The sequence below is a fragment of the Phoenix dactylifera genome, chromosome 5, assembly GCF_009389715.1.
Source record: "Phoenix dactylifera cultivar Barhee BC4 chromosome 5, palm_55x_up_171113_PBpolish2nd_filt_p, whole genome shotgun sequence".
NCBI classification, from domain to species: Eukaryota; Viridiplantae; Streptophyta; class Magnoliopsida; order Arecales; family Arecaceae; genus Phoenix; species Phoenix dactylifera.
Genome location: NC_052396.1, coordinates 9,079,291 through 9,103,932, shown reverse-complemented (window position 1 = coordinate 9,103,932; position 24,642 = coordinate 9,079,291). Strand labels below are relative to the sequence as shown.

The 24,642-nt window shown below is 37.1% G+C and overlaps 1 protein-coding gene across 1 annotated transcript; it reads left to right on the top strand.

Annotated features, from left to right (window-relative positions):
• The first annotated feature begins 627 nt into the window (after nt 1-627).
• Nucleotides 628-24,642, top strand: LOC103697620 (transcription initiation factor IIE subunit alpha). The gene is made up of 10 exons (XM_039126760.1): nt 628-762; nt 949-1,071; nt 2,471-2,591; nt 5,526-5,654; nt 7,725-7,834; nt 7,932-8,115; nt 10,553-10,753; nt 15,555-15,779; nt 15,889-16,111; nt 24,069-24,642. Exons 1-10 carry the CDS (start codon nt 740-742, stop codon nt 24,161-24,163), a joined length of 1,434 nt encoding a protein of 477 aa, XP_038982688.1. The 5' UTR covers nt 628-739; the 3' UTR covers nt 24,164-24,642.

Sequence of the window (24,642 nt, the reverse complement as noted above, 5' to 3'; positions counted from 1 at the left end):
GGCAACCAGTAAAATTGTCCTAACTCCTTAAAATATCTATTTAAAAAAAGAAAATAAAAAAATTGAAACAAATGTGCGCATTTAAAAACGATCCTTCTAATTTTGCAAATCCAAATGCATCTATTTTTTCAAACAAGAAGTTCACGGTGGGGTGGGGTTGAAAAAAAAGAAGAAGTAGGAGGCCAAGGGATAATCGTAGTGCCCGCTTAGCTTCAAAATATTTAGACAATGATGAGAAACAAAGAGGTCTTTCAGACTAAACATATTTTTCATGAAGCTTATGGGCTGCAGACTGGATGGCTAGTTATATAGCCAGTCATTCCGATAATATTTGTAGACTAGAAATGAAAAGTTATCCATGGCATTTTGAAATATTTTATTTTTTAATTTTATTGGATATATCCGTCTTAGCGCAAAAAAAAAAAAAAAAAGAAAAAAGAAAAAATGGTTTTAAAAAAAAATCGGTTTAACCTCGACCCATCTCAAAAGGACCTGATGCGCGTTAGCTACTTGCTCGAAGTCGGGCTTTCAACCATAAAGCTTGTACGAACCACATAAAGAAGCCCCCATCCCCCGTCGGCCCGTCGGCCCCTGCGGCCCCTCCCTCCCCTCCCCCCCCCACCCCCCCCCTCTCTCTCTCTCTCCCTCCCCTTGATCTCTAAGCTTTCCTGCTCCGAACGGCTGTACATCTAAACCTCACCGAAGCTGCAGTCAATCCCGCTCCCTCCTCTCCTCCACCATGAGCTTGGAGCCCTTCAACAGGTACTTTCCCCTTCAAGATTGAGGGTTTGTTTTTTGTGTCTGAATTGTTACGTTATTTCTGTCGATGGATCCCAAAATCGGTGGAATTTTGGTGAATCTGGGTAGGGACGATGAAATCGGAACGAGATTCCTTTCTGATTGACCTTGATTTTGATTTGTGTCTGTTTGTTTGATGGTAATGGGTAGGTTGGTGAGGCTTGCGGCCCGGGCTTTCTACGATGATATCACTATGAAGGGCGATAACCAGCCCAAGGCTGGGAGGGGAGATAATAGGGGAATGGCTGTGGTTGTCCTTGATGCTCTTACTAGGTATAAAATGTTCTTATTGTCCTTATTTTATTGCTGCTCTTTCTCTCCTTCTTGTTCTGTGGAAAATTTTGTCTTTTTTAGTGGAGCTTTGAATTCTCTTTGTGAATTTAGTGTCTGAGTTAATTATCATAATGTTTTTTCAACGTTTAGTTATTTTCTAAGATGGGTGCATCTTTGACAGCTGATCTCCATTCAGGTTTTTCAACGTTTCTTTAACCTGATGAACCTTAAAATATGTGTTAATTGGTGTGATGTAGTCAGCTGGAAACGATGCAAAAAATCTTTTTGACAACGAGCTCCCATATTTGCACAAGCTATAGGTTTATATTAATGCATGGAGTATGGCATCTCCTCAAATGTCTATAATTTATGGAATAGGCTGTGAAATTTTAATCTCTATTTATAGAGCGTATAAAATAATGTAAGGAAAATAAGGAGGGAGAGAATTCTAAGTTCTCTACTTTTGTAGATCTTGGCAACCCATCTTATCTTAATTTGGGAAAAGCAACAAGTGTCATTGCTCCTTACCAATCTGGCTGTTGTTCATTGATGGTATGTCATCGGTGTCACGCAGACAGGAAGCTTTTTCAAATGAAAAACTTGGTTCTATTAATATTCAAAATCTGACTTTGACAAGGAACACATAATTTGTTCAGGGTTTTTTTATGAACTCACATCTTAAACAAAGAACTCACTCTTTGAATACGCGGGTAATTGCATCACAGCGGATGCTTTATTATCATGTAGCCCCGCCCTCGCAACAACCTATGAGAGCTCAGACACCGGTAACTTTTGGATATACTGGAAAACTGTTATTAAGGCTGCAAGGGAACCACACTGTCCCAAGCTTTAGTTTGCTCAAGCTTGGCTTGTAATATGGTTAGAGGGTGCTCAAGGTTGATGATTTACTCGTTGCATGAGCTTGAATGAGGCTAGTATTGACCGGAGCGAGGCTTTTATTACTTTCGTGAGCCCAGCTTGTTCAAGCTTGACTCATTAATGAGATGAGATGTAAGCGAGACTTGCGGTTGTCTTGCTTTGATCAAAGAAACTAAATTGGGCCTGTTATCAAGCTAAGCCTGAGCTATTCATTTACATGTTGTTTCATTTTGAGTCCTATCTCCGATCTTTAAACAACATATTCTCCTTACGCAGTTCATCAAGGGGCTAACATGGTAACCCTATGATTGTTAATTTTTGACCTATCAGTTTCTAGTTTAATTTCCTGTTGAAGGAATATCTCCTCGGTAAGGCCTAACCAAGACTGCTAGCTCTGCCAAACAGGCTATTACAGTAAGTTGGAACCCTTTTCCTTTTTTAAGTTGCCTTTCTTCGGCAAAGGGAAGCCACTTACTTGTTGAGGATGAGTTTCTTCATTTTTTGACACTTCATTTCTCAGGCGCCAATGGGTTAGAGAGGAAGATTTGGCTAAGGCTTTGAAGCTGCATTCGAAACAACTTCGCCGCACTTTACGATTTTTTGAAGAAGAGAAACTAGTCACAAGAGATCATCGGAAGGAGGTTAGTAATAATTTATTTGAAGAGTGAATATAGATGATAGCATGAAAAGTCTGCTACATTGAAAATACATCTGGCTGTTTGCAAAATGCCTTTGTCAATCATTAGTGTTTATTTGGTCTTCCATTTTTTCTTTTTCATTTGGAGGCATCCGACTATGTTATGTTCTATTTAATTATATAGATTTACATATTCACTTTATGAGTGGGCATGTAAATATAAACCTGTAAAATGTAAATATAAAGGAACTAAATTGTTAGCTTAAGCCATCTTCCTTGTTCCCATATCCATCTCTCCCCCGCCCCAAAAGATGCTGCAAATAGCAGTTAAAGATACTAGACTAACAGTAAATTGTTATAGTTTTAGAAAAGTAAATGATGTTAGGATTCGTACATTTTAGCATGTGAAATTATGTGTTTGTGCAAAATATGTATTTCAACGGTCAAAACTCAAAAGTGCACTTGTCATGACTGCAACTAACCATGATTATTCTTGTCCAACCTTTATTACTAGAATATCTTAAAGGAACATATCTCATATCTTATGTCTTTTCTCCAAAATACTTTTTCCCTCTTCCTTTCCTCCACTTAGTTCTTGAATTGCAAGTATATGGTTACTCACATGGTATTAAATCTAAAGATTGGGTTTCATGATTTAGCAGATAGCACCTTCGTCATGTTTATGGATTTATCATTCTTTCTTTAGTTTTAGCTCTATATGTCTGCTGTTGGAACAAGTTGCTCTAGTACAAAGCATGAAAAGCTCTTCTCACTTGCTCACTCATTATAAACTCAGTCTGAAGTTGCACTCCAGAATGTCAGTAAACTTGTTGATAAAATGTATCAAGGAACCACAGAATTATGAGCTGAGTTTCCTTCAATTCCTGGGCGTAAAATTTTCTCCACTCTGTAACAAAGCTAGTCCATATGCTTTTGCCCTTGGTTGTCAATTATGCCCACAAGACGTCGGAAAGGGTACCCCGCAGTTAGAGCTTAACATATGGAGCTTTAACATCAGACTGCTAGCAATCGCTAATAGGGATAGATTGCAGAAGTTTTTGTTAATAAAGGATATTCTTATGGCTGAAGAGGCAAGATGGTCCATATTGGGAATGAGATTCTGTAGAGATGCTTCTAATGATGGACAATCAAACATTTTGGACTGCTATTCCTTCTTCAGGAGGATCAATTTTGATACTTTATAATCTACCTTGTTGGAGAAAACTTTTGAGCAAATGCCTTAGGAAGAAGCTAGACAGATGATAAAAGTCTTACCTTCTTACATGTATCTCTTATAGGATCTTAATCCAAAGAGAACCATGTTGTTTGGAGAATGCTGGCTTGATGTAGGAGATGGTCCATTGGAGCAAGACAGTGATCAGTGAGCTTCATGATGACAGTCATTTTCTTGGCAGTCATGTCTAACATGAATAAGTTTGGTGATGATCTCAGAATTTTTCTTGTATATGATTCTAGTATTTCAAAGCTAGCAAGACATTGCTGTTGTGCATTTGCAATCGCTGCTTATAAATGATTGGCTGACTTCATTTTACTGTGCCAAGATTATCCATTTCTACACTCAAATGGACCTGCCAAAAGATGGGTCAGACTAATGGAAGATGTAGAGAGGGATGCAAAAAAAGAGTAAGAGATGGATTGATCCTGAATGCACCAAAAAGAGAATGTTACTTATGCTAAGCCAAGTAAAAGAACTAAACCTAACACTTTTCTCTCTCATGGAGATGCTAATATATAAAACAAGTCGTTTAACTCAAGAAACACTGGTTAAATCATGATGCTTGGTCTAATCAAATAAATCATATCCATATTTTACTCATACATGTAATCTAAATTCATGCTCAGATTTTGAGTTAATTTTTAGCAATCATTAAGATTGAGTTATAAAAATCTAGTCATAGAACGAAAGTGAGTTCGAAGATTCAGGGTAAAATCTATTATAATTTTCCAACGAGTGGTGTCATGCTTTGAAAGCCTTAGGATCATAAAACCATATGTGAGACAGGACACCTGAAATGTTCAAATTGTAGCTTTAAATGGATTAGTAGAGAACATGGCTAGCACTGAAGATCTGATTATTCGATGCCAAGAGGTGATAATGAATTAAATGTTTGCCATGTTGATTAAACATGTCTGAAGGTACGTCAAGAGGATCGAGGGAGAAAATGCTTAGTGCTGAAATTTCTTTGGATTGAGCATGCGGATATCAAACTTATATCCTCTAATTTATTTTTATAAAGAACAAAAGCTAAAAAAATTAGTAAAGATGCTCCATGGATAGATGTACGATATTTGGAGGCAACTAAGAAGGCAAAGCAGGTACCTGTTTTATGATGTATGAATGACCGGACACCAAGGTTGTCAGGGAGGAAACTTTAAATGTTATCAAGATGGTACAACTCAGATTTGAAAGTAAATGTGTGACTTGCAGGGATGAAAATGGCCTGGTTCATGTAGGATCCATCCTGTTGGCATGAAATGGATATGCGAGGATGCTGAAGAGGAAAGGTCTAACGTCAATATTAAGGATTAAGAAGAAAGCAGTATGAGAGAAACATGCTACGTGGTGGATTTTGGTTGTTGGGACTCTTGTGGAAAAGTTCAGTAATCCTTCTTTGGCAGAAAGAACATAGAATCATTTTGTGGTTGCAATGATTATCAGAAACCTGTACTTGGCCACGTTTCCATTTTCCACATATTTGCCCAAAATGTTTGCTACTCATCTTTTGATATCACAATTACTTCTCCAAATCTAAATATGCAACCATGGAAAAATTTGGTCTCTGTTGTGCTAGTTCTTACCATCTATTGGGTAGTCAGGTTATTTTTCCTTCATTTCTTTGAAAGAAAACTAAGAATCAACCACTATTGGTTCCTTTTCTATTTTGACCTAGCCTGTCTCATATTCACTTTATTGCAGACGGCCAAGTGTGCAAAAGTATTTAGTGCTGCAGTTGCTGCCACTGGTGATGGTCAAAAAATACTCAAAGAGGGTGAAGAGAAGACAAAACTGCATACCCATTCTTACTGTTGCTTGGATTATGCACAGGTCTCTTCCTATATACCTCTGGTATTTTTGATTCCTTATTGCTTCTTTCGTTATCTTTTTCATATATTTTGATGCTTGTGAGATGTTTATGATCATGTCTTTTGTTGTTATGAGTCTATTTTTATTAAGAAAACTTCTAAATAAGCATATATAAGATCTTCACTTATTGCAATATCTATAGTAATTTTTGCTCAACGATGTTATTTGCCAGGAAGAAAACATGAACTTGTCTAAACAATAAAAAACCATGTATTAACTTAGTGACTTAGTTCCTTGTTTAAGGAGTATATAAGTATTTCTATTGGTAAGGTTTTGAATACCGGTGGGAGGTATGCTTATGGAGCTGCTTCAAGCTCTCGACCTACCATTTGATCCCGCGGGGAAAAAAAGAGCAGTGATGTGGTGTCCCACCATCCCGAGTGTCAGGGTGTCCTACCATCATGAGTGCTGGGACAGAATGAGTTGAGTGGGATGGGATATCTACCATCCAATTGTTGTGATGCGGGGTGACCTAATCCATGAAAAAGTCGAGACGACCCCATTCCGTAGCATTTAGAACCTCATGTATTGGTCTTTTTTTTGTGTTGCCTCTGAAACAGTCATTGTCTTCTTTCTATGAACTTTCAAATCAAAATGTTTGGTCAATTTTGACGTAGAATCTTGTCCTTCAATTTCACAATCGCCAAAAGAAGTTGCTTGTTTACATATATTTTTATTTTATCCATGGGTCCATGTATTTGCTAGTACTGCTTGTACCAGCCTGCGCTATCCATAGTGATATACGATACCTACCATGCCAGCTTGTACCCTATGTTGGTAAAAGGGCCTCTGTGATTTGTATTGACCAAAATGTATTTACTACTTCAATAGAGAAGATGAGTGCATTTATAACATGTTTTCTTAGATACTAATTAATGCTTAAACATATTATGTTTCTTAGAAGCTTTAAATCAAGGTCCTCCGTATTGGTACTGGCTCCTATACTGGTACCGTGCTAGTATAGTATTGGTACGCCTGATATGGGGTCATTTCGGCATACCAAGACTCGATATGCCCGCGGTACTGAGTTTCAGTGTGGTACAAGTACAATTCAAAATGCCTAGTATGGGGCGATATGCACCAATATGGTGAACCTTGCTTTAAATTCTTAAGATCACTTAACAAAAAAAATATTAGCTAAGGTAAAGTAAATGTGTAGCCAAAGTAGTTGACCACCTTACCATTTATCAATGTGATGTTCTATTGTTGCTTTTCTTGAACTATATATGATTTTATAGTATGAAACATACAACAATATTTTTTAGGATTTTTTATTTTTTTTACTTGGACACGTGCTTGGCTGCCTAGGTGTTTTGGGTTGACACCACCTAGGCAACTTGACAAGACTGCCCATTCTACTCCATCCTCTTTGCGGTGTTTAAACTCATGTCTGCATATCTAAACACAAGTTTTTTTTTCAATTTTTCATATTCTATCCCAAGTAATTTGCAAACGCAAAGTTACACCACAAAGAGGAAGATAAATACCATATTGGCTTTGATTTCAATCTCCTTTTTGGCTATTAAAGCAGAAGCTTGCAACCAAAACATAAAAAGATCAACAGCATTTGGATCTGAATTCATGCCATTGTGTCAGATAAATGAACTTTGTATCATGAATTCTAGGATGTTGATGAGTTAGTCTCAATGGTAGAGGTTTGTTTGTTCAACAGACTGAACTCATATCCTGTTAGACGTAATTATCTATATCAGTATTTACTCCTCCCTTAAATGCAGGTGTATGAAGCTACTCTTACCTCTTGATAATTCATTTTTTAAGTTTTTGATGATTCTTGTCTTATCACTATTGGACTATGTTGGTACCTTGAGAACAATTAAGTGTTGCCAATATTTTTTAGTGGTGGTAATTTCTATTAAGGGCTTTTACAGTAACCGTTAACTTTAATAATGGTTGATAGCAATCACAGTTTCTCTTCTCTCTGTTGATAGTTAACCTTCATTTATCTGCATATAATGTTGATGCTTCTCTCTGATTTCTTTATATCATATGCATAATGATACTTGAATGCAGGTCCACGATGTTGTAAGGTATCGGCTGCATCGAATGAAGAAAAAACTAAAGGATGAATTAGACAGCAGGAATACCATTCAAGAGTATACATGCCCTAATTGTGGGAAAAGGTAACAAGATACCTGATAGTCTTTTTAATGTGAGACTTACAAAGTTGATATTCTTAAAGTTCTGAATCTTCAAATTTGTTGACTGTCATATGCTCAGATATTCAGCTTTTGATGCACTGCAACTTGTAAGTCTTACCGATGACTATTTTCACTGTGAAAATTGTAATGGTGAACTTGTTGCGGAGAGTGATAAACTTGCTGCTGAGGAAATGGGAGATGGTGACGACAATGCTAGGAGGCGCAGACGTGAAAAATTAAAAGACATGCTTCAAAAAATGGAGGTTAGCCCTAGAATGCCATTTTGTTTCTTTGCCGTGAACTTTTTTGAGTCAGTTCATATCTCTTTAGGAATCATCTGTGTACGTCAAGTATGCAATTTATGCTTCATTTGCATTCTCTCTAGAACTACTCATCAAAAATGACTTCACGGCTTTCCTAAACCACAAATTGGGTGCATATGTAAGATGGGAGAGAGAGATATGGTAGAAATACAATTTCTAATATTGGCATCTCAAGTATAAATGATAAAATTACTGTCAGAACTTCAAAAATTTTGTTGTAGGAAACCCTTGAAGGAGAAATTACCTATTATCTCTGAGTGTTTGCTTATTTTACATATAAAAACCTGGGATGCCTGCATTTCTCTTGTTATTTATATGAAACAATTATAAATTTATTTGAAGTACTTTTCATCGACATTTCATGCAGTGCATATTTTGATTATAATATGCTGGGGCACTGATCTTGAAGCTACCGCCCATGATATTCTAATGTAAAAACAGCCATTAAAAATGACAGAATTAGAAGTATAGCATCTAACATTGGAAAGATGTGAATGTCTGGTTGGAACGCATAGACATGCATGGGGGGGGGGGGGATGTTAGAATGATCTACCCAGCTATGCCACTCTCCTTCAATTATAAAAGGGTTTTTTTGCATATATACCCTCCAAAATATACAAAATTGTATGAATATCCTTGTAAAATTGCTATTTGCATGGATACCCTCATAAAATACTTATTTTTCATGTATACCACTTTTTTTCTTTCTTTTTTATATATGTACCCATACCATCTAATGTTGTTAAAAAATAAACGATTTAAATTTGAAATAATTGAAATATTCTTACAAGTAGACGTGCAAAAATTTTTTTTTATAAGGATACACATGCAAATAGCAACTTTGCAAGGATATTCATGCAATTACGCATATTTAGGAGGGTATACACTTAAAAAAAGCTAATAAAAAATGATCAAAATTTAGTAAAGATAATTCGGTTTTTTTTTTTTTTAAAAAAAGGTGGCAAAAAAAAATTAATATTATCATGTCAATGATCTCATGTTAATATCAACTCTTATAAAATGAACTATGTTGCTTTTATGAAATTCTCGTCTAAAAAAATAAATAACAACTCAACATTTACAAATCACTAAAAAATATTTTACTAATCTAAGCATCTATATTTAATTTAAATTTGATATGCTTTAATCTTTTAAAAATATTGAAGAATATATAGATGTCATAAATTCAATAATGATAATTATATCAAAATTAAATGGAGAATAGCATTACCAAAATGATCATCTAATATTCCAACTTGACCAAGTCATGATCTTGAAAAAGAAAATTGGCAATATGGTTCAATCTATTTTTGACATGTCGATCCAACTGAATCATAAAAGACTTAGTAAGTTTCAGCTGAGTTTTGATCTCTTTTTGAATGTATAACCTTAATATTAAAAATTGCATAAATACCCTTATAAAGTTGCTATTTGCGTATATAGCCTTATAACTTTTTTTTGCATATCTATCCATAAGGGCATTTCAGTCATTTTCTTAAGCCTTTTTTTAATGACATTAGATGGTATGAGTAAATATGCAAAAAAGAAAAAAATAAGGATGTACTTGTAAATAGTAATTTTATGAGGGTATATATGCAAAAACCCCATTATAAAATGGTAAAACAACCACTCAGGAATGTACACCATATTATAATACCTCTATGAATAACCAGCCATGATATTGATAGATGACAAAATTATGAGCCAAGTATATAAGCCAGGCTGAAGTTTCACTAATGCACCTATCAGCAGATTAACCACTTGCAGACTATATATTAATAATTTGCAGATAATTTCAGGGATGATTATATTGCAAAAATACATGTGTTACCTAATCACTGGTGAAAGTAGCTCGATTTGCTGAAGTTGATTATTGGATTCCTGAGAGTACAGGGGGAACTCATTTTGATATTGAGTGCCAAAATAATGATACCTCCACCTAAGCGCCACAAATTTTTCATCCATAAGTATTAGCTTTGATTATATGAAAAATAATGATAATGAATTTGAATGTTAATGAATTTATCAATTTTAGCCATGCATTATTTCTGGTCAGTTGCTTACAAAGTTATCTTTTTTCTTTGTTTAATTTATGCATATGTATCACAAAGGGAAATATACTGTTTAGTTGACCTTTTTGATATTTTGGGACTACATTGTTCAAGACATGCCAAACTGCTTAGATCTCCATTTCTTTTACAAGTGAACTAAATAAGAGTTTTTGGGAGAATAAGGTGGTGGCTTTTGCTTCGTTATTCCCTAGTGAGATTGAGATGTAGAAGGTGATATGACCATGCCTGAAGGCTCATGTTATTCTGTTGTTCTGTCTTGTATTAGCCTGATCTAGAAATGCTGATTAAACATGCGTGAATTTCAGGAGCAGCTGAAGCCATTGACATTGCAGCTGGCAAGAGTAAAGGATTTACCTGTACCTGAATTTGGAAGTCTCCAAGCATGGGAAGCTCGAGCAAATGCAGCTGCTCGTGCAAGTGGTGATTCTAGTGCAGTTGATTCCACCAAATCATCTCAAGGACAAGGATATGGTGGAACACCAATGCCATTTCTTGGCGAGACAAGAGTATGCTTGTTATCTGCTTTTTAAATACTCAATAATTGGTTAATCAAACAAATGCATGAGTTTATGGCAGTCTATGTCATCACTTAGACCTCACTTTGTATGATTATGCTGTATTAGATAATAGGCTATGCACCGGTGGCCCTTTTCCCACTTCGCGCCACATTTGTAACAAAAGCCTTTGTCGAAGTATTTTTGGAGTTCTTCTCGGGATAATTTTCTTACTTCAGGGGGCTGCTGTTTTGAAGTGCTATATAGTCATGCAGAACGATTCCTTTCATATCTGTCAACTGTGATATACAGAAGTTTGTGGTAGTTTTTTGGTGCTCATCTGTAAAATTTTTCGTGTACATGAATCTCAAGAAGCAAGTGTTTGGTTGACATGATTGTTCTTATTAAGGCATGTGTTAGGCGTACATCTAGGACAAGGCAGATCTGCATGTCAGCATGCGATGCGTTCATGTATATGAAAGGTCCATAATGGAGACTCTGACAACTCACAGTCATCATGGTTTTGCTGGCTGTTACATGTTGTATGGCACTTACTATGCCAACGCTTGACCAAAATGGGGAATCAGTGCATGCCAAGGTACCGACCTAGCTGGTCGGTATTGACCCATATTGATCCATATTGGTCTATATTGGACTGTGTAATTGGCATGGTACTGACTGGCAATCAGTCTATAGGCTTGAAATGTTTTTTTTCCTTGATATCTTCTGTTGTTTTATCAGAAAGGTATATTGAGAGCTCGTTCTTAGCTTCTGAGAGCACTAAAGTCGTGAAGAGGTACCTGCTAGATGCGGTCTTCACAAATCAAGCCATATCAACTTCAAATCCCACCATGGAATTAGGAAATAACCCGTTTCCCTTTTCTGTTCAAAAATTAGAATTTTATTATTTTTACCTTTTTTGGTTCTAATGTTAGGTAACATGCAAATTGTGTTTGAGAATTTTTGATTTACATTGGTGATTTCGAGGAGGAAATGGATACTGCCACAGGAGAGAATGTATTTAGCATGATTACTATTTATTCTGATCATTCAATATCATTTTCTTGGTTTTAATACATTGCTAGGGTGTAATACTCTGCCACATTACCTTAAGTAGTGCACTACACAGTAATCAACATCGATATGTCTTTTTAAGAGCCTCAGAAAGTAGTTAGAATATATTAAGTCAAAAAAACCCCAAAATGTGCATGTCCTTATGTCCATACATGCCAGTGAAATTGGCTGTTCCTACAATGTGCCAGTCTATGCCAAACACTGGCATGCAGACCTAAATGCTTGCAAAGAATAAATGGATTCATTAAAATTGATACAAACAGCAGAGATAAGCCACTGTGCTATTTCTAACTCTTATGTCTTAACTCAAGCTTGATCGCAAATTTTGCCTCAAGAGTAGAACAAGAATGATGGAGAAAACAATAGACCCATGGATAGAAATGTTAAAAGTAGGAATATATAGTAGAACACAAAACACATGCATGAGTGGATAATATTGTGGTTTAGATCTGATTTTGTACGATGAGCTGAGAAGATTCTTGAGGATGCATGAACAAAAATTGGAGGTTGTATGCAAATGAAATCACTGTTCTCTAGTGCAGTTGGTAATCTTTGAGGGTTAATACTAAGGTCCTGGGCTCTAGTCTTGCCTTAATCCTAATTTCGGCCAGGATTCCTCCCATTCTAGTTCTCAAAAAAAAAAAAGGAGAAAAGAAAGAAGATATCATTATAGTCTCTAATGAGACAAAGCAATGATGTTGCACCTTTGGTAAGGGCAGATCTGAAACAAGTTGAGATGGCATGAAAAAAGCATTGTAATTCTAAATAGGTGATTTCGGAAGTCGCTTGTAGCTCTGAAGACTGAAGGGATGTCACAATGAATGCAATTTAAGAGGAGTCAAGTTGTAGTGCTGATTGTCGAAAGATCAATTGGTTAATAAAGGATTCTACTAATGCAAGGTGACTAGCTCTGTTGGTTAACACATTCAGCTGGTGTCAGATCGTATTGATTGGCGATGCTGTCAGTACTAGGACATACTATAGTGTTAACATGTATGCATACATATTGTAACTTCAGTTCATGTATAAACAACAAATTTTACTCCATTATGCTTCAGGGAAGCTTCCTACTACATTCTGAATAGTTGATAAACCACATTTTCATGCTCCTTCTCATTGAATTAATTCCCATCATCAGCATGATGGTGGATAATTCATTTCATATGAAGGAATAAATTGGAAAAAAATTGGAAACTTTCTCCATTTTCTACATTGTCTTATATTAATTCGACAAATAATTATACAGGAACTTGGTCGTACAACATTTTATTCAAAAGGTTTCAAGTTTAATTTGAGCACTAGCTATTGTTGGAAACAAAAGTTCTTATAGTGTCTCCCACCTTTATTGTCTGATCTCCTGCCTCATGTTTTCTTTACTTGTTTGTGTTGCTGTTTAACATTCATTTTGGGGTTATTGTCCATCTTGGTTTCCTATCTAGGTAACTCTTGCTAGAAACTGTAAGGCAAATTCAGGTGTTCCATGTGGTTGCTAATCTGAAGGGACCATCACTTAGTATTTATTTGAATTTTGAATTCTTATTCAACTAGGTTTTTCCATAAGCAGTAATATTTACAGAGTGTCTTTGTAGGTGCAAGTTAGGGATGGACGTACTTCTTGATTTTTTAAAATGATTTTCATTAGTGAATATTGGATCCAAGTGCCTCATTTTTGAAAACATTTGGAACAATGTGTCTTGGACTTTTTTTTTTATATAAATTATCTTTGCTAGCATCCAAGTTTTCTCAAGAATAAAGGTCTTTAACTGATGAGGGAATACAATATTTGCAAAGAGAAATGGCAACATTGGATATTCTTTTCATTTTGTGTCAGTTACCTAACATCTACGGAAGCCGACTGCTCAATTAAGGATGCGTAGTCATTGTTACAGTGGTGGCAGATTCTCTTTTTTAATAAGGGTGTGGAAGACCAACTCATTTTGCAGAATATATGCAGTTGACCCAGATCCTTGTGCTAGTTGATTACTTATTCAATTCTGTCAGCAAATCTTTTATTATTCATCAAGAGAAAAAGGACTGCAGTGAAATCCCCTTCGATTTTTTCAAAATTTGTTAACAAACTCAATTGTCGTTGTCAAACCTCTTTTTATGAAAAGTGGGACAACGGTACTACTGCCTTCTTTTGTTATTTCTTCTTTGCTGAAGATGGAATATGTAGCATTTTAAAATTGAGAACATCGAAGTTTATGCTTAAAGATGGAAGCTAAATCAATGATTTATCCTGACACCATTTTTCTTATTGATTCTGGAATTGAATGATTTTAACTCTCTTTTACCTTTAAGATACATGTTCAGTTCTTGCATATACATTATACACAGTGAATTCTCATATATATGTGCTTCCACTTTGATGAAATATTACTGATAAAACATGCTTCCACATCTTACCATTCAAAATGATAGTTAACATCAGAAAGGCATCATTAACAAGAGCAAACCACACAAAGCTTAAATTTGATAAAAAAGATGGGGACCTGAATAATACTAAATGTGCCATGGCCTAATGCTCTGTTTCGGTTATATTATGAAATGGTGGACAATAAATATACTAGCTAAACAGATATTGATGCATGGTCTTAGACATAAGTCATGCTGGTGAGACTAGGCTGGCAAATGAGCAAGTTGTTGATGAGCTAGCTTGAGTTTGGCTTGCTCGCTTACGAAATGAGCCAAATTAGAGCTACACTTAGCTCAGTCAAACTCAGCTTGAATCTGCTCGAGATACTAATGTATAAATAATTTATATATATCACATTATTGTAATTATTATATATATATGTATAAATTATTTTTTTGTAATTATTTCCTGTAACTTAATATAGGTGATGTAGAATAGAATGTATTCTGATTGTATGATTAAAATGTAATCAGTATTATACTCATAACTATATAAATGTAAGCCTCAAATGATCTTAATTTCTCACTAGATTTCTTTGATAAGTTGTTTGTGAACCGCTTGAGAAATTAAATGAGCTAGCTCGAGCTCGGCTTTATTATAAACCAAACCAGACTAGAGCTAGGCCTGGTGTTTGGCTCGTTTTCCACCCTTAGGTGAGACCACAATAAACATCAAAACTTGCTCAACTCATATTATGTGCACAAACATTTTTATATTTTTAGTTTTCCAGATTCCTAGTTTTGTTTTTTGTGTATACTGCTTAAAATAGAAATGACAAGCACATTACTGTGATCCGCTGCACTTTACACATATTGTCAGTTTGGCAAGTGCAGATGCTGGGTGTGGGTGGTTGTACTTGTTGGTTGATTACTTAAATGATTTGTTCATTCCACGTAATTCTCCATGAGAAATTATGTTATTCAAAAGTTATGTGAATTTATTTCACATATAAATCATATTCTATATATACTAATTCCTAATTCTGTTTGACCTTTTTGCTACTGTTTTTACTTTTTACCTTTTGGCTTGATCTTTTCTGCAACATATGCCATTGTTGTAACACAATTAACAAAAATTATCTCAATTTATGGGTGCACATGAGATATCCTTTAGGTACAGCTCTCATGAGTTCAGTTACAACACTTCTTTGACAAATTTATCTATCAATTTATGCCTAGATCACTTCTCATCAAAACCTAACTTTCGAGTTAGAATGGATTGTGGAATCTATTTTTTTCTCGGAATTGGCAGCTCCGGAGTTTTCCTGTTGATGCCATGTCTTTCTCTGTATTCTTTAGATGATTATTGTGGTTTTTTTTGCAGGTTGAGGTTGCTCTATCTGGTGTTGAAGTAAAGGAAGAGGACACTGAGTCTGATACAAAAGCTACAGCTGTGAAGGTTTTACCTCCTTGGATGATTAAACAAGGCATGAATCTTACAAAAGAACAATATGGAGAGGTCATGCCAGTAACAAAAATGGATGAAAGCTCAGCCCCTATTGATGACAAGAAATCAAAAGACCTGAAAGAAGATGAAAAGAGTAGACAGGCTAGTGGAAAAGCTTGAATTTTTGTAGCTATTGCAAATCATATTCTTGACAGTTGTTTTTACTATTGTTAAATGTCGCTGCTCATTGGGAATTTGATAATATTTATAGGATGAGTATCTTAAGGCCTACTATGAGGCTTTGGTAAAAAGGCAGAAAGAACAAGAAGACGCATTGAAGAAAATGCAACAAGAATCTGAAACAAGCAGGGCATCCAAATCTGACTTTTCAAATGGGGACTCTGAAGTCCATGCTGAGCGTCAAGTTGGTATGAAAGCAAAACGGGAGGATGATGAAAATGATGATGTTGAATGGGAAGAGTCTCCACCTGCAGGTCTATTCTGTTTGCTATTAATCTCTTTGGAATGTATCTTGCTTTACCAAAATCTTTGATGATTGCATGAATTTATATAGTCAGAGACATATATACCTGCATATATTAGATGTTTCAACTTTCTGCATCACATTGAGTAGTGCGCAGTTAGTCACTCACTAGATCAACTTTTGTTTGGCTCAATTAGAACCCATTTATGACTTTTTGAGAATCTTATTGATGTGCTAAATGTCTAAGATTGTTGTGGCAAGGGGTCTTGCTCAATGTTGTCAGGATTGAGATCGGGTCATACATTGTAAATGGATTCAAATCAGATTGGATCATGGATTAAGTTATGGATCATAAGTTTCTTTTCAATTACTTAAAATATTTTAAGAATATAAAAGAAACATGAAAAAGATTGAAAATGGGTCATTTGTAATGTAGATAAATAAAACAATAAAAGGCCATACTATAAGAATCTAGTATCCAAAATCATAAACCCATAGATATCATGTTTAATGAATCAGACATCCATTTTCAAGATTTTTTATACTATTTCTCCAATTTTATTAATTCAATTTTTCTTCGTTAAGGGTATACGAATCATTTTAACACATGATTCTGAAAACGTAAAGTTTATCTCAGACTTCAATTTTTTCCCTTTACAGATCGGAAGTTATAAATCCTAGTAAATATGCTAACATATGTGCTGAAGAAATATTAACGATGGATAAATAATTCTAGAATCCATAGAATCAATTGAATTATTGAAGATGGACCTCCACATTGTTTAATATGTATATGAGATGATCAAGTTGGACCTTATGATTCTAAGATTATATAAACCAAAATACAGGCCTAGAACTTACAATTCTATTATATCCAAATTCAGGGATGAGACCCAGATTGCTTAGGTCTATCTTGATTCATAAGGTTTGGATCATTGAATTCTAACAATTAGGGTCTTGCTTAAGGTTGGCGGAACTATCCCGAAATAGGTGGTTCGGAGAGTATCGAGCCGTACTGATGACGGACTGGGATGGTTTCGGCAACCAAAACGAAAAGCATCCAACAGAGGGGGAGAAGGAGAAAGAAAGAGAGGAAAAGAGTGAACGATGGAGGGAGGGAGAGGGGGAGGAAGGAAGATCGGAGGCTGGCGGAGGGCCGACAGAGGCCGGCGAGCTTGCAGAGGGGGGATAAGAGGAAAAAGAGGAAAAGATAGAGAGAGAGAGAGTGGGGAAGGGAGGAGAGGGAGAGGAAGGAAGAGCGGAGCCCGCCCTCCGCGCGCTCACGGGCCTTTGTTGGCTCTTCGCCACCCCTCTGCTGGCCACCGCCACCCTCTTTCTCTTTCCCTCCCTCTCTCCCCCTTCTCTCTCTCTTTCTCTCTCCTATTCTCCCTCTGCCTCGCCTCCTCTACTGTGTCAGTATGGGCCTGGCACGGAATGGTATGGGGGTGTATCGACTCGTGCTGCCGGGCAACCGATTTGGGCTCTGGTTCTGGCATAACAGACCTTGGTCTTGCTTATATTTTCCTCTTGATATTGATGTATCGTTCAATCAGATTTTAGTGTTGTGCATGATGCTCTTACAAAATTTAGTTTTGCACTTAGAGACTTTGATATTCACAAAGAACATAATGCTTTAATGGGTTTAAGTACATGAGCCTTGTTTGAAAAATTAAAGAGTGAAATGTTAGTGCAATGAATTAAGCCCATTGACCTGGCCTGAACTTTAAAGGTGGCCAAACCATGGGTTATTGATTTAACCTTGGGACAACTGCAAGTTGAACCAACTAATTTTTTTTTTTTTTTTTTAAAATTCCTTGATCCCTAACCTTTTCCCACTTCTCACATCTCATCCATCCCACCTAGAACTCCGATTCTCAAAACTCTTCTATCCAACCATGTCTTGTTGGCCCACTGCCTCAAGTTGGAAGCCTATAAGCATCTAGAGGTCTTAGAGCCATCTGTCAGCTGCCATCCTTGTACTGTACCGAAAGAGGGAGAGAAAAGAAAAAAGAATTTCCCTCCATTCCAAATATGAAAGTAAGGAAAATCCTATTGGCCTCGTGGAAGCAGAGAAATGAAAAGAGGATAGAGAAGAGAAGAAGGGATATGGAGAGGATACTGTGAATTAGCCTCCCCCCAGTGGAAGCAATGGGTGAGGAGAAGATTAAGGCATTACTGAATGTTTTTTTTAAATAAGTCTATTAGTATTATCCAAGGTACACTGAACTGGTACCGATAGGCGTACCGGTTGCCTACCAGAATGGTTCAAGAATCGTTTCGGTACGAACCGGTCTTTGTTTATAGATTTTTTTTTTGGTTCACAGACGCGCGCGGAAAAAAAATTTTTTGGTTCGCGTCCGTGTTCGCGCGTGGACGTGACACAAAAAAAAAATTTCTGCAATGTCCGCGTCCGCGTGCGGATGCGGCAGAGCTGGCCACAGAATGGCATTCAATGCTACTCTATGGCATTCACGCGGATGAGTTGGCCTGCACCGCGCGTGTGGTGGAATTGCGTGCGGGGCGATTCCCAGCATGGGGAATTGCGCCCGCACGCCGTGAAAGCGCGCCGCAAAAGGGCCACGCACTCTCACACCATAGCACGCGCGTGCTGTGGTTTACAAAAAAAAAATGGTACCGGTGCGAACCAGCCGGTTTGGGCCAGTACGAGATTGGTATGCAGCTGGTACGCATGCGTACCGGTCGGTACCAGCCCGAAAACAGCTGGAACCGGTATCTGAACAGCTGAAACCGGTATCCATGCTGTCTGGGGTACCGGTTTTAGGTTGGACCGGTCTGTACTGGGCCAAGCCGACCGGTACGGACCGGTTCGGCAGACCATGGTATTATCAATCCGTGCAGGTTTGAGCCACTTGACCTGGGTGGTTTTAGTAGTTTAACCATATGTCAACAATCTGAATTGGTTTGTACGGAGCCAACCTGCTATGCATCTTGGGTGGCAAGTCAACCAGGTTGACTCAGGCAAGTTGACTGGGTTTTAGAATACTAGTGCAGGGAGAATATGAATAGGTTCTGTAGATTTTGAATACACTATATTTAATACGTCAAAGCTACAAACTAATACGAAGTAAAATGTAGTTCTTAGTAAAATACTACAAAATGAAATACTATAAGCCATAACTAGAGTTTTAGATTCTATAACAATGTTAGCTAATATTGTGAAATTGCTTTGTCAACTATAGGAAACAAAATGAAAACAAGCATCATCTATTTTCTTCTCTCCACACGTTGAATGTCAACGATTGGACGATATTACCACCCCAAAAATATGTGGATATTGTATGTTTAGTATGTTGGTGGTGTCCTAGTCTTCTACACTCCTATGACTCATAAAACTCTTAAAAAATCTGCATACAGATCAAGATCCGTAATCTCGGTACCGGGTACCGTATCGGTACCTTATCAGTTCCGTATGGTATGGTATGTCTCTTTACCGAAATAGCTATCTAATCATTTTTCTCAATTTTTATCTCAGTATCCTCGATACAGGTTGGTAAGCCTCAATATGTGCCAGTACGCATATAGGTACGCCTTGGAATACCTCAGTACGGGATGGTATGGGGCTTGTATCGACTTGAAGTTAAGTTTCGTACTGATTTTCTCCTGATATGGTACGGTATGCCCCATACTGAGCGGTACGGAGCGGTAATACAGAGTATAATACAGATACATGTCACTACCATAAACATTGCAGAAGCTGTTCTAAATGTGTTTGAGCTAATAGGCTGCATTCATGGTATCAACATTGATGTGTAAGTGGCATATGCTGATCGTGTTTATGACTGTATTTCATGAGGAGGTGGGTGATTGAATCTAATGGGTAGAATATATGCATGTGGTTCAACCATCTCTCTTATATATAATGGGAAAGCCCTGGAGTCTAGAATGCAGTTGCTGGATTCTGAGGTCTTCCTCGAGATGCCATCAGCTCCATGTTTTACTTGAGTACCATGCCCAAAAATTAGGGAAGAAAATATGTTTTTCTTTCTACTTATGAGCAAACACTTCTCAAGAGGGATTCCTTGGTTGTGCTGGGCTCAAGTGTCATAAGTGCCAACTGGCTGTGATTGAGATGAATAATGCTCCCATGTGGCTGGTCTCAACTTGCAATACTTATCATCATATTGATCAACTTTTGGTCTTTTCTTTTAGTTTTTATGCCTTAAGGTAGTGCTCAGGAAAATTAATCTAGCAAGTAGTTTTTTTTGTAGTTTTCTTATTGTCATGGGTTGTTTGATCTATAAATAAGGCATTTTTAACATCCACCAAAAATATATAAGAATATGGAGCAAGCTAATTCTTTACAACATAATATTCTAGACATGCTAATATCTTCCCTTCTCAATTAATGTGTGCTTGTAAGGAAGCCTCATCTTTAGTGTGGTATGTATGTTTTTCACTCTCTAGGACAATTTATCCTATACAAGCAAAAATGGCTTTTTATGAACTGAAGAGTTTCTTTTGTTAGGAAGGCTGTCTTAAAGATAGGTGACCAATAAAGGTCATTGCATCTTTTTTTTCCTTTTTTTGATTGAAATGGAGCTTTGTCCCAATCATGTACTAAAAATTAAATAAAGTTGCAAAAGAGGGCAAACTAAAGAAGATACATGAGGAGGGAGGGAGGGGGGGGGAGAGAGAGAGAGAGAGAGAGAGAGAGAGAGAGAGAGATAGAGAGAGAGGAGAAAATGGTTACAAATTGGCTAGATCGACCTATGACCTTCTGGCTTGATTAGACCTAGTCTTTTTTCTTTTTAAGATTGTAGCTTGGGCCGGGAGTACATGGACCGGGTTTTGCAATTTTTAACTCAACCTAACTAAAATGTCTTGGTTGGTAAATCATTCAAGCCTATTTGGGTCAACAAAATATATACTCGATCCATCCTGGACAAGAGCCAGCCTGATTCGAAACCTAAATCATATGAAACAGCTCCCCTCTTTCTTTCCAAATGCCTTTCTCAAAATTCGTCAAATGAACCTTACCTAACTAATCCCTCTCCTTTTACCCCATTAACCCTGCCTTCTCTCACCTCCTCTCACTTGGGTTTTTGCTGGATTCCTATTTACAATGCTCTCAAGTCTATCAATTATCTAATCTTTAAAATTGTAGTTTATAAACTTGTATGTTAAGAATTGTCATTTTCTTGGATAAATTTTAAAAAAATTACTTGAATAAAAATTCATATTTTTGTTGGCATCTCTTTAGTTGTATTTGGAGATTTCTTGTGATCATTATTTCAATACTAATTAGTATATTTTTTATTTTAAAAAGATTGTTAAATGCTTGACCCAAAATGTAGATCTGACTCGACTTGGTCCCAACCCAAACATGAAAATTTGGGTTCGGTCTGGGTCATGCTTGATCCTGACCCTACTCGAGTGGCCTATTGGGTCCAATTTTTTCATGGGCACAACCTGATCTGACATGATCCAATCAACCAATGGTGTGGGTTTGGGTTAAGAAAATCAAGACTTGTAATGTGACTAGGTTGGGTTAAGGTCAAGCATTTCCCGGTCCAACCCATCTGTTTGCAGCCCTTGAGGGGATAAGACTAAAAAGCTAGGCAGAAAAAAAAGAAAGAAGAGGAAAACTGCAAATTTGAGGTGGCAAGATCACTAAGCAATTCCCTCACTCTTGAAAATGACCTCCTGGCTTAAGGATAGGAAAGTAAGGTCAGGTCCACAGGAAGAGCTAAGACAGACTTTGAAGACAATTGAGGAGGCTTCTCGGAGGAAAATTCATGTGTTCCTGTCTTTCCAATTCTCCAGTATACAGCTAGAATGAGCTGGTCCTGTTCTGGTTACAATGGGTTTTCAACTCTTTTCTTCCTCCAGATAGTCCAAAGAGACGTCAAACTGGCAGGGCGTCCTTTAAACTTGAGGACTTGACAAGGCTCCAAATTTGTTTCGGGAAGAGGTGCGAAAACGTTTTGAATGGGCAATTTCAAAGTGCATTTGTTGCTAATATGCCATATATATATATATATATATATAAAGTATTTCCCTGGTATCCAGCTTGTTTTTAGTTGCAAGCCATGTAGGAATCCACATGTTTTCCAACGCTACCAACTTCCAGAGATCTGAGAAGAAAAGACTGAGGAGTCCAATTTTAAGAGTAAAAAGATTTAACTGGGTAGGTGAGGCAATTGCTCAACTTCCACTTCAGTAGGTTCAGTCCCTTGCCTAGCTGAACTAAGGGAAGTAGATTATCAGGTTCAATCCATTCTTCATGTTCTGCATGAGTGGTCTTATCGGAGGAATATTTCAGGTTGTTCTGTGCCTGCTCCATTGGGATTGAACAGTGAGATTCTTTTCTAAAGCAGTGGTATATGACATAGGGAGAAAGAGAAGTTTGGAATATTAACCAACCAGTCATCCACCCAGAATCTGATTGTGCAGCCTCCTCCTATGGCAAAGAAATAACCACACCAAAGGTGTCTAGAATTGAGCAGACGTCTTTCCAGACAGGGAGTTGGAGTGTCTTCTTTTCTCAATTGTGGACCAAATTGGCTTCTGATCAGGGATTTCCAACGGAACTACCAGGAGAGTAGAACCTTCTACACCATTTACCTAAAAGAGCTTGATTCATCTCTTTTAAATCCTTGAATCCTAGTCCTCCGCCCTCCTTGGACTTGCATACCATACCCCAATTAACCAGACATGAGGACCCACTAATAGCAAGTACATTTCCATAGGAATGCTTGGCAAATTCTTTGAATGACCCAGGCTGGTAGTTTAAAAATGGACAAGTCAGTAAATTGGAGTCCACTGAATTCACCAAGATTCATCTTCCTTTGAAGGAGAGGTTCTTCCAGCTAGCATGCATCTGGTTGCACATTTTGACCAAAATCTGCTAGTCTGATTATGCATCTGGAGCTGGAGAGAGGAAGGCCAAGGTAGACAATGGGAAGAACTCCTAACTTCCAATTGAGTGCAGTTGCAATCAAAGCTGTATTTGAATTGTCATCCCAAGCACAATGATATAGCTCTTTGCAAAAGGTCACTGCATTCAGTGCATCCATGATCAGATTACTGTTTGGAAGAAGAGTGTTGAGCCATGACTTTTGCAGTGTAAATTTATGCGGCCAAGTAATGTTGTTAGATGAAGTTATGAGCAAAGGTTTCTTAAAGTGTATCTTGTCAATGAATCAACAATTCTTGGCTAAAGAATAGGAAGCATTTTGAAGTGGACTGACCCTTAATCCAGAAGTCGATAGAAAGGAGTGGTTACTTTTTGTATCAATCAGAAGATCATTGGCTGATATACTCAAAATCATTGAGGGACATTGTTTATGGCATTATATATGAATCTTGGGCTTTGACATCCATGTGCTGACAAGTAATGAAGAGTGATTGTTTATATATTCAAGTATAGTTTCCCTGTAAGTGATCTGTTCGCTGTTTTGAGGATATAAATTCTCTGAGAAATCTGGCCATTCTGTCTTTATTTTCTAATTTGTTTCCTTGGTTGTTCATATCCCTTCTTTCTCTCTTCTGTCTGGCTGCTACATCTAGTTCTACTTGTCCCTGTCAGTTTCAGTAGAGAGCATTGGCATTGTATGAACAGGACTCAGCACCATTTGATTTGCTGCTGGCCAACCAAGCCAATGTTATGAATGCTATTGAACCAAATTCCTTCATGAGCATCCAAAAGTCCTACATTTTCTTGGGCTTAGGTAGTTTTTTGTGCGATTGTGTGGGAGCATTGTTTTCCTTATCCAGGAGGCAGCATCATGACAAATCACCCAATAGTGACCGATTTTGATTCCTCCTCTTTTTTTTCTTTCTTTTCTTTTGAGTAAGGCTATAAATGTATTCTCTTTGTATTTTAAGATGTTGATACCCACATTTCTTTAGATGTTACATTTTTTGCTAAATAGATGCTTGTAGTGTATCGGAATCTTCTAAAGCATGTCGGGTAAATGACATGAACCATGTTTGAATGATTACAGGCAATACGGGCGGAACATATAAACTGGCTGATCTAAATGTTGAAGCTAATGCATCCAGTGATGATGAAGATGATATCGACTGGGAGGAAGGTTGAACTGAGAAAGTGAAGTTTTTATATGTGCCTGTTATGAACCAGACGAGCTCCCTCTGCTGCCTTTTCCAAATATCTCATCAAATATGCAACTTTTGTCACAGGATGAAGCTAGGTGCTGCTGAATCATAACCAATGATGCTAGAAAAATGCAGTCTCAAAAAGAAGGTTTTGCATGCACTTGATAATATGGATGAAATTATTGGAACATGTTAGTCCTCTAAAACTCTTAAAGCATGGCAGAGTATGGTGACCTATTGTGAATACTGGTGTATCTCAGATGTTTTCATCTGGTATTAGTTTTTAGTAAGGTATTTTCTGCAGTGTTCTCAATAGGACTCTCAGAAACTGATGAATTGGAGAAAGAAAACAAAAAACACTGAACTACAGAGGTTTCTTTTAAGCTTATTGTGTTTTAGTTGTATGATTGCAATTGTAATTCCTTTGCACAATGAGAAGATGACCAACATTATTTAGATTCG